At 34.6% G+C, this 9,461-nt stretch overlaps 1 protein-coding gene across 1 annotated transcript; it reads right to left on the reverse strand.

The window, feature by feature from the left end:
• Positions 1 to 932: 932 nt before the first annotated feature.
• On the reverse strand, positions 933 to 3,130 carry LOC143574631 (NAC domain-containing protein 30-like). Its single transcript, XM_077059205.1, has 3 exons — positions 2,931 to 3,130; positions 2,300 to 2,571; positions 933 to 1,337 (listed from the first exon to the last, which is right to left on the reverse strand). Exons 1-3 carry the CDS (start codon positions 3,097 to 3,099, stop codon positions 933 to 935), a joined length of 846 nt encoding a protein of 281 aa, XP_076915320.1. The 5' UTR covers positions 3,100 to 3,130.
• Between the last annotated feature and the right edge of the window lie 6,331 nt (positions 3,131 to 9,461).

The following is a 9,461-nucleotide window of genomic DNA, read 5'->3' on the forward strand; positions in this document are numbered from 1 at the left end:
CGTACTGCGCGTAAGGACGTCACGTCTCTGAGCATGGTTGGTCCTGCGGATCCAGTTGTTTTCTGCGCAGACGTCCCTGTTCAAGGTGAGTCTTGCGGGTCCAACTGGGCTCTGCTGGGACTTACCTCTTCAGTAGCCCATTAAACATTTAAACAAAAACACACGTGCTAATGGACTATGGGGTAATTGAGTATTTCAATTGGGTTTAGCCTACAATTTAACTATTTAACTTTGTGGTTATTGTTATCATAATTATCATGGATGCTTAAAATTTTCTTTTTTACATAATCGGGCCCTTTTTTTAGCACTCGCTTAGGCACCCGAGATTTCGTAGGCGGGAGGGCGTAGTTGACTAGGTTTTCTAGTGTTTGATCTTAAAGGATCATATGTCATTGTCATAAGTTTATCCTTAAGCATATAGATCCAATCATCTCTCATTTGTATATAATTCAATATGTATCAATGCAGATAGTGATGAACGTCTAGCAACATCACTGCTTTAATAGCAAAAGACTTTTAAGTCATCTATTATTACCATACGCTACATGTATACGCTTATCTATTAATTATCTTTTATGTAATATATATCTCGAGAAACATGAGACATGGATTGACACGATGATCTTATTTTAAAAAGGATTTCAAACTAAAAAAAAAAAAAAACAAAGCGCGTATTAGCATTTAACAATTACTAAAAACATATTATGTTACTACCAAGTACCCAAGTAGAATTTAGACTTGGACCGTTTAATACAATCACACAAAGTAACATAATAACCTATAAGAAACGTATATAGAAATATAACAACACCAACTAATATCTATGTCCATTGACATTTTTATGTCAATGACAATTAAAAAGACATTGACACCAAAAATCTAGTACTTGGTAAACTTGTCTTATTACGTACTTAATTATATATTCACCAAGATTATAAATCAGAAATGTAACCAAAAAGGTGGCTAATCTGATCACAAGAATCGAGTTGGTTGTTTTGCACTATCAATGGCGTTACGGATTTGTCTAAGTCAGGGTCGATTAGTTTTGCAAGGCTATTCCAATCATCATCGGTTTGGTTGAAATCATATTCACGATCTTCATTGAGTGCTAAGCTTCTTGAAGCCATATTTGATTGTTCGAGTAACAAGTGGTTTGCGGGATCAACAAAGGGATCATGTTGACGCGAATCAGTTGATGGATTCGAATGGAACGACTGCGAGGGGGCAAGTCGCCTAAAATTATTGGTTTGTAGGATATTGTTGTTCCAGGCTTCAAACCTTTGCTTTTGAATTGGATTTGGTTTCTTGAATGCCTTGCAAACCACCCAGCCTTCTTCCTGCAACAACACAACACAAATTTAATTTCGTATTTTGAATATGAATTGGAGAAATTATTCACATTAAACGTCCACGTACATGCATATATCATTCATGCATACACTCTAAACAACATGGCATTTACAATATGTTTTTCATTTGTTTACATTAGTAGATTTTGGCTTCATGGGACCAAATATAAAACGATAAATCAAGCACACGTATAGTCTCATGCTCTCATGCATTATATTGCAACAAATAATTAGGTGAGAGTTGTAGTGTTAACTAAATTCATTTTTAATAATATAAGTCAGATTTTTTTAAAACAACAACTCAACATTTACTGATTCTACTTTAAAGATTGCAAAATTTGTCCACAACCGAACTTGAACTCTCATCTTTAATTTAGAGAAAAACAAATACTTATCCGACACTTTGATACCATTAAGAAAAAAAAAGCATTTGGTATGTATTAGAGCTTTATTTATTCTAGATGGACAAATATCCATATTTTTCTTATGTATTTTTTTTTCTTAATTTCTTGTAAAAAGAGGTCTACTTCTAAAAGTGTTTTATTACCTAGCTAGCTAGTTACTAAATTGTGTTAATTGCATACTTTTTAATCTATGAAGACATGTGTACTATTTCACAACTGTGTTAAATAACGAACTTTCAAGGTTAACCGCTATTAGTGGAAAAGTAGTGGGACTTGAGGACTTTAAAGTAGGTGCATGCCATGCTATCAATTAAGAATATTGACACTTAAGGAAGCTTTCACATTCAAAGCATAACCTAACGTGATCGACTCAACAGCCATCCACTAAACATAATGGAATACTTTGAAAAATTGCATCATGTTTATATATACATTTACAAGTTGGTTATAAGCATGCATGCACTCTTATCATGATCAAGAAAATAATATAGTTTTCTTTTCATGTACTTATTTATTTAAATTTGATCAGGATGGGAATTAAGGCACCTGAGGAGGGGAATGTTGAGACAATTGGAGTCGATATTCATGCATAATCCAATCACTTTTGCGACCATTTGGTGCACGCCCAATGTAGAAAACAAGTGTTTTCCTCATGCCGATGATCCTGTCTTTCGATACAACAGCTTTGTCTCTTCCTGTCGCCTTCCAAAAACCGGCGGATGTTGCCCTATTTGTCCTGGTCCCTGTGGGGTACTTTCTATCTTTGTGACTGAAGAAAAACCACTCGTTTTCTTCTTCGTATCCCAGTTTGCACCTTCCTGCTCACATGATATAAACAGATTAAATGAAAAAGTAGCATTCATTTGGTAACACTTCTATGCTTCTATACAATGTTTTATTTTTGTTCGTATCATTTTAATTTAATAAATTGTGTTTTTTTTTATGTTTATAAAATCATTATGGCAAAACTGTTTTATTAAAACATCAAGTTCAACAATCCAAACATGATCGACCAGTTAGGCTATGTATAGTGATTTAACAAAAAAAAGTTAAAAGCGTTTATTTCTAAAAACACTAAATATAAAGCCAAAACAGTTAAAAATAATGCTTTTTTTTCTGTGGAGTGTGATTAAACTTAGGTTGGTGTATGCTCAAAAGTGTGAATGAAGAATGCTACCTTGAATATCCCATGGTTCCATTCGGTAAAGATCAAGATCAACAATAACATGAAGATCGATATGCAGGGATTCGACTTTCCTTTTGAGATAATACCCAACAAGTTCTTCATCGGTAGGATGAAATCTGAATCCAGGAGGAACACATGATGATTCCAACTCCATCTCCATCTCTTAATTATGTATATATCCTCTTTAATTCTGTGCAAATTACAAAATACAAAAAATTAGTTAACCAACTCATCTTCGATCCCTACCTGATCAAGAATATATGCCTAAAATCGTCAACTACAAATAACTTGGTAGCACCTATGGTTGTTGCTCATTATATAGGCCTACACCACACACACACACATATATTTGTATATATGCATATATGTTATTCAAACATAAGTTTATTTTTATATATATTTTCTGATAAAATGAGCTATAAGACATTATAAGGTTTACTTGGGACAAAAGTAATGATATTTAAGTAAATACTTCTTTTCTTCTAATGCATCATTGATTATGTAATTTAGTGAAACATTTAATATGATCGACTACTATATAATAGTAATTTAGTGACACAAGTCTTAACTTTACGTCTTTGAGAAAAATGATTAAAATATGAAACAAATAAACAAAAAGATATTATAAGTGTAGTACTTGAGAAGGAGAAAAGGCGGTGTTAACTTATATAAAAACATAAGACAAAGGTAAATTAGATAAGCCGAAAAGATTGACTTTATGTTTGTTTATATATACAAGGTAAAGCATGTTGTGTGTTCTTTTCTTCGAGTGCATGTCACTCCATGTTTCCTCATCATAAGGTCATGGATGGTCTCACTTCACCCGCTGCCCCACCCCCAATTAGAGCATTCCCAACTCATCCTCTAAATTTATGTAAGGAGTGTTTGTAAGTTATAGGATGGGTTTGTGAGTGGTTGTGAGTGTAAATTATAGGGTGGAGAGAGAAAATTTAGTGATTTTTTGTAAATTTGGGGAAAATGTAGTAATTGTTTTGTAAATTATAGGATGGAGAGAGAAAACCGTAATGAAAAAGGTATAAAAAAATATTATTTAATTAAACAAGAGAAAGAAATGTAGTGTTTTTTAGTGTAATATATGATATATATAGATATAGGGATAGGGAACCGGATGAGAATGCTCTATGCTCTATTTATCAAACACCTTAATTATATCAACATATATTAACATATAGGCTTCCTATATATATTCAGTTCCAAGTTCCAACTTAACTAATCATGTCTCTAAGTTGTTTGTTTAAGACCAAAGAACTAATATAAGGCCGTGAGACACCTACAAAAGCACATTGTTTTAGTTACTTTACATTAACTAAAACATTATCGTTTAATTAAAAACCTACACAACGTTTTTTGAGTTACCATATTTCTTCTTTAAATAAGCAATTTCCAGCCATAGCTTGATGGCTTCTGAGGATGCATAACGTCGGTGAAATCTTTCTGGTGTTTCTGTCATCTTAGATAACAGATCCCCCAAGCTTGCCACATGTCCACCAAACAAGCATGTGGCATGCAAGGTGGCTGCTGAGAAAAGACATGTTCTGCTCTCTGAGTATATAGCGGATCCCACCCAAGCTTGTCGCGTGTCCAACTCCAATCATCAAGTGCTTATTCCGCCATCTAAGATGGCAGAATCACCATTTCCCATGCACCACCGAACGTACACCCCGCAAACAATATAATTCTTCCTATCTCTAGTAATAAACCATAAAAAAAAACTCCAAAAGTTTGGATTATATAAAGGTAGCTTGTAAACACTTAGTTAAAATAATCATAAACTTATTATACAAACTTAGATTTTCTTGTCATATGATTATATGTGTCATCTTGAAGCAGTACAAAATGCCTGTTTCTTATGAGAGTACACGAGGATAATAAACACCTGGCACACGGGCGGACACTTGCACATGATACATAAGGCTGAGGGTAATGGAGGTGAATCAAGGGGATTGATCTAGGTGGCAGTGGGGCTAGATTGCGCACACCACTACCACCCTCTAGTGATCGGGGCGCGAACGGACCAGGCGAGCCGGACCACGGGGCAAAAATTAGCCGTTGGACATGGGTTTGATCAAAAAAGAGCCGTTGGGCCAAGTTTTAAAAAAAATAATAATAATTTAATTTTTACTTACAAACCCTACCACTACCACTATAAATAACAACCCCATTTTAAAAATAACACAATATGTCGGGTTCGGGTTTCGGTAATTTCAACATCAACGACCCTCAATTTTCCGAAGGATTGAACTACTTGGACGACGAATCGTTTCAAGATTTCGTGTTCTCCAATATGTCAAGTGGCCTCTTCTCGATTGGTGAAGCTCGACATACAAAAAACCGGCTCAAGAGTTTGGCTTTTCTAGCCAAAGACTTTAGCCACCTACCGCCATCCGACCAAGCGATAATGGAGGAAGAAAAAGATCGCATTCGGAAGGAATTGACGAAAAAAAATAAAAAAACGCTATTTTTATGTATTTTTTTAGAGGTTGTTGCATTTTAAATTTATGTTTTTATTTTCCTTTTTATTTATGTTTTAATGAAATGTTTTAATTTAGTATTTTTGTGTTTAACAAACAAAAAAAAAAATCAATCAAGCCCCGGATCACCTGGACCACTACACCCTCTGGGGCTTGATCCTGGGCCATGTCAGCGCCTACGTGTCGTAAATATATTGGATCACTTGGGCTTGGATCAAGCCCCACTACCCTTAGCCTAAATCGACATGATATTGTGATAATTAATTATCAAAGAGAAGATGAATTGAATAATCTTTTGCAATATATAATGGCATTTTCTACTTCATGTAATTTCTATCTATGAATTAGCAACCACTATTTCAATAATTATGCAAGTTAATTGCAGAAATTATATTAGGAATCAAGTGGTGCACCAGAAACATCATCATCATCATCATCATCGTACTCAGTATATCCCACCAATAGCAAAGCTATGGTAGGGTCTGAGGAGGGTAAGATGTAGACAGCCTTACCTCTACCCCATGGGGATAGAGAGGCTGCTTCCGGTGAGACCCCCGGCTCGATAGTAGTTTTGCATCAAGCCTTGGACATATTACATAAGGCACATAGCACTCAATCATCGGGACGCCGGCTGATTGATGCATGTACCTTTGTCTTTCGGCTATCAACGCCACCACATGATGCCTGATTAACCTTCCATCACTTTTAACGTTATTTTCACAAAATTAGTAAAATAACGTCAAAAATAGTGCAATTTTACTTTTGCCCACCCGAGGGTTCACACATATATACATTATATGCGCGCACCGCAACCAGAAACAATCAACACATAAACACAAACGATTAATTTTCACGGTGGAAAATAAGATAACACAAGAATACGAGATTTACGTGGTTTGGTAACCCAACAAAATACAGGAACCAGAAAGAACAAATTAGCCCGAAGGCATTTTATATACTAGTGCGCGAATCATAACAAGTAAAAAGCAAGTAGAAACTTACCAATAAATCTTAGAATTGTCTTGTTGCTGTACCCAAAATGGAGATCGTTAGCTAGATGGTTTTAAAGGTGAAAGAATGAGAGTATTTATACATAGGGGAATAAAGAAAGTAAATAGGGATTGCGCGTGGGTGCGTGGGTGGCTATGTGGGATTTGGAATGAAAGGTTTGTTTTGGACGGCGCCACACCAAATATCACGCCACCCTCCACCCTTATTTTTTGCTTTAACAATTCAGTTAAATCGTACGTATGTATGTGTTTCAACCCAGGAGGGGCGGATTCAGCATTAAGCCAGGGGGAACGTAGGCATATCCTCAAATTCGTATTTTCTTCTATAAACTTCTAATATATTAGGTTCAAAGACCCCAAGTGCCCCATCCGTGTTTCTTTTGGTGCCCCAAACCCAACTTTCTGAGCCAACTTTTCAAACACAAGTTTAGTTTTTCTTTCACAAAATAACAATTAAGCTTTGATTGTTCAATTGTCTAGCCACTTCATCAATTAGTTATTAATATTGTGATATATTTTGTCAGTTTAATCGGGCCATTAAAAAAATTAGACCAAAATATGATAGTATTCACTATTTAGAGTATCATTTCTTTTTTATAATTCTACACTACTAAACTTTAATTTTTTTTATTTGTACATAAGAGCTTTGTGTCGTAACAATTATGCAAAGGTTTTTATTAATTGTAATATGCATTTTGTTTATTGCGTTTTGGGAAATTTATTGCTTGCATTTCTATACGTGGTTTATTTACTGTAATTTCGTTTGACCCGACCCATTTTGGTTTGGTTCGTTTTAGTTTGACTTGACCCGTTCTAGGTTGATCGTTTTTTGCACCCACTGGTAAAATTTTCTGGATCCGCCACTGTTTCAACCAATATCTTTATAGAGAGATGGATAACAGTCCTTTAAGAAAAAAATATTGTATAGGCAGTATTATGCAACCATATTAATAAAATCAAATTCATATAAATCAACATAAATCATTTAAATCAAAGCAATTCTAGGTAGAAACTGCGAAAAAGAAAACATAGATTACTGCCTATTTGGGTGTATTATATATAACGTTTATGTAAACGCATGATCACCGATCATTTTCTTTCCCTCTTAACAATATTTGTTATAAATTACTTACATGTGGTTAGTTGATACTCGAAATACGTAGATGATTACCTACGGACGCTATTAAGTTGTTTAACAAAAAATAACGACGCAAATTTCAGGGAATTCTTCGCGGAAAGAGCATGAATCGGTATTTGAGAATATGATTTCCTATTAAGTTACCACATGCTATTATTAGCGTGGGGCTCATTACGTTGGAAATTCTCGATAAAACGTTGCTAGACCTGGTCCCGCTCAGTTTTCCAGGAGATTGTAAGTGTGGGATTAAAGAAAATTTCATCGGTAATCCATTAGTTTTTACTTTCTATGAATATCAATTGAACCCTTATACTACCATCGTCGAGTGTTTCAAGCGTAAAAAATGGCAACACATATTTCACATGTGGGAAGTTGTTGTTTGGATTGGTCTAGGGGAAGAACTAACACGATGTGTAGGTCGATGTTAGTGATTTTGTTGAAATCAGTGGACTTGGAATTTAACACTTTGTCATGTGTGTGTATTCTACCTGTTGGGTATTTAACATGTTTTTAGAAGAAAAAAAAAACAAATTGCATATGATGCTTTGAAACATGTTAATCGTCTAATCCTTTAAAACATATCACCATGAAACCAAATGTAAGTACTTGAAATTACATAAAATCAATACGGCATTTAGCTTAACAATCTTTATACATAAAGTGGTTGTTCTTTGAAGAAAATGATGATCAAAGGAATATAAATGCTTCCTCTCTTAATGTATGTATTCACACCAAACAAGTAAAATCTCCAAGGGATGGAAGTCAACAACCAACAAATATGTCAAGAACACGTGTCAGGTGTTGAATCCGACAAATTAAAGTAGTAACACGAACGTACTTTGACACACAAGGATTCGTATGAGGCATTGCAATCTGCAGCATATTCTGGTGCATTATGGGTTGACTATACATTCATTATGTTATTTATTACTTTTTTTTTGTTTTGATCTATATCTAACATTGTGAATTTGGAGTGTCGCATTCTTCGATATTGATATTATAAAAAGACTATAATTGTAAGCATGACCGGCCCTAAGGTAGGGCGGGCATTGGCCTCCGCTTTGGGCCCATGAAACTATAAATTATATATATATGCGTGTGTGAAAATTTTAAAACAATAAGAAATAAATAAATTTGTAGTTTTTATACCCAAACCTTTTTTTTAACCCACTAATAATAAAGCAAGAGATTTAGAAAGCCCGATAGTGATAGTCCAATATCCAATTAGTTTAGCCACAATATCAGTTTTTTTATTTCAGAACAAGCTAGGAAATTCAAACATCACGTTGGCAATCTTGATCATTTGTTGTATGTATTGTTATCACATTTGTCGTTGATTTTTAGGGGGGAAACTGTGGATAAGAGCCCATTTTTAATACTTGCTTGAGGCACCTGAAATCTCATAGACGAGTCTGAGTGTAAGACAGACTTCATTCTATAATATTAGAGGAGACATGTACACCACCAAAAAGGATTTGTACGCCCTAACACCTTATGATTTTACAAAATTAAAAAAGGAAATTTTATTCCTTCTTTTGTACTTTACATAATATTTAAAAGAGGGTAGTCATTTGTTGGAGATGGGTTCCTATGTTATACATTATGGGATTTGTACATCCGATTTGAGTTCTCCCAATATCAATGGAGTGTTCTTGCTTACATCTTCATTTGTGCTCTAAAGTTTCCAGCTAAGAGTTTACACAAAGATTATGACAAGTATGTATACCTAACTTTTTAAGTACCATATCATTACTCTTTCTTTGTAGGGTGATGGGAGTTGTCCCAAACTCATCCCACGTCTCAAATCATTTTTCACCATCTTTTTCACACACTCTCTTATCCACATCAGCGTCACATTATTTCATCCCAATCCATCTCAAAA

This window comes from Bidens hawaiensis, unplaced genomic scaffold (genome assembly GCF_021521415.1).
Source record: "Bidens hawaiensis isolate Kalapana, Puna unplaced genomic scaffold, B.hawaiensis_p1.1 tig00027067_1, whole genome shotgun sequence".
Lineage (NCBI taxonomy): Eukaryota > Viridiplantae > Streptophyta > Magnoliopsida > Asterales > Asteraceae > Bidens > Bidens hawaiensis.

What these genes read in the sequence shown, in the direction of transcription:
- LOC143574631 (XM_077059205.1), bottom strand. Translation starts at nt 3,099, where the DNA reads ATGGAGATGGAGTTGGAATCATCATGTGTTCCTCCTGGATTCAGATTT. An exon ending in GGAACCATGGGATATTCAAG is followed by an intron (nt 2,572 to 2,930) that starts GTAGCATTCTTC and finishes TCATGTGAGCAG; the next exon opens with GAAGGTGCAAACTGGGATAC. An exon ending in CTCAACATTCCCCTCCTCAG is followed by an intron (nt 1,338 to 2,299) that starts GTGCCTTAATTC and finishes GTGTTGTTGCAG; the next exon opens with GAAGAAGGCTGGGTGGTTTG.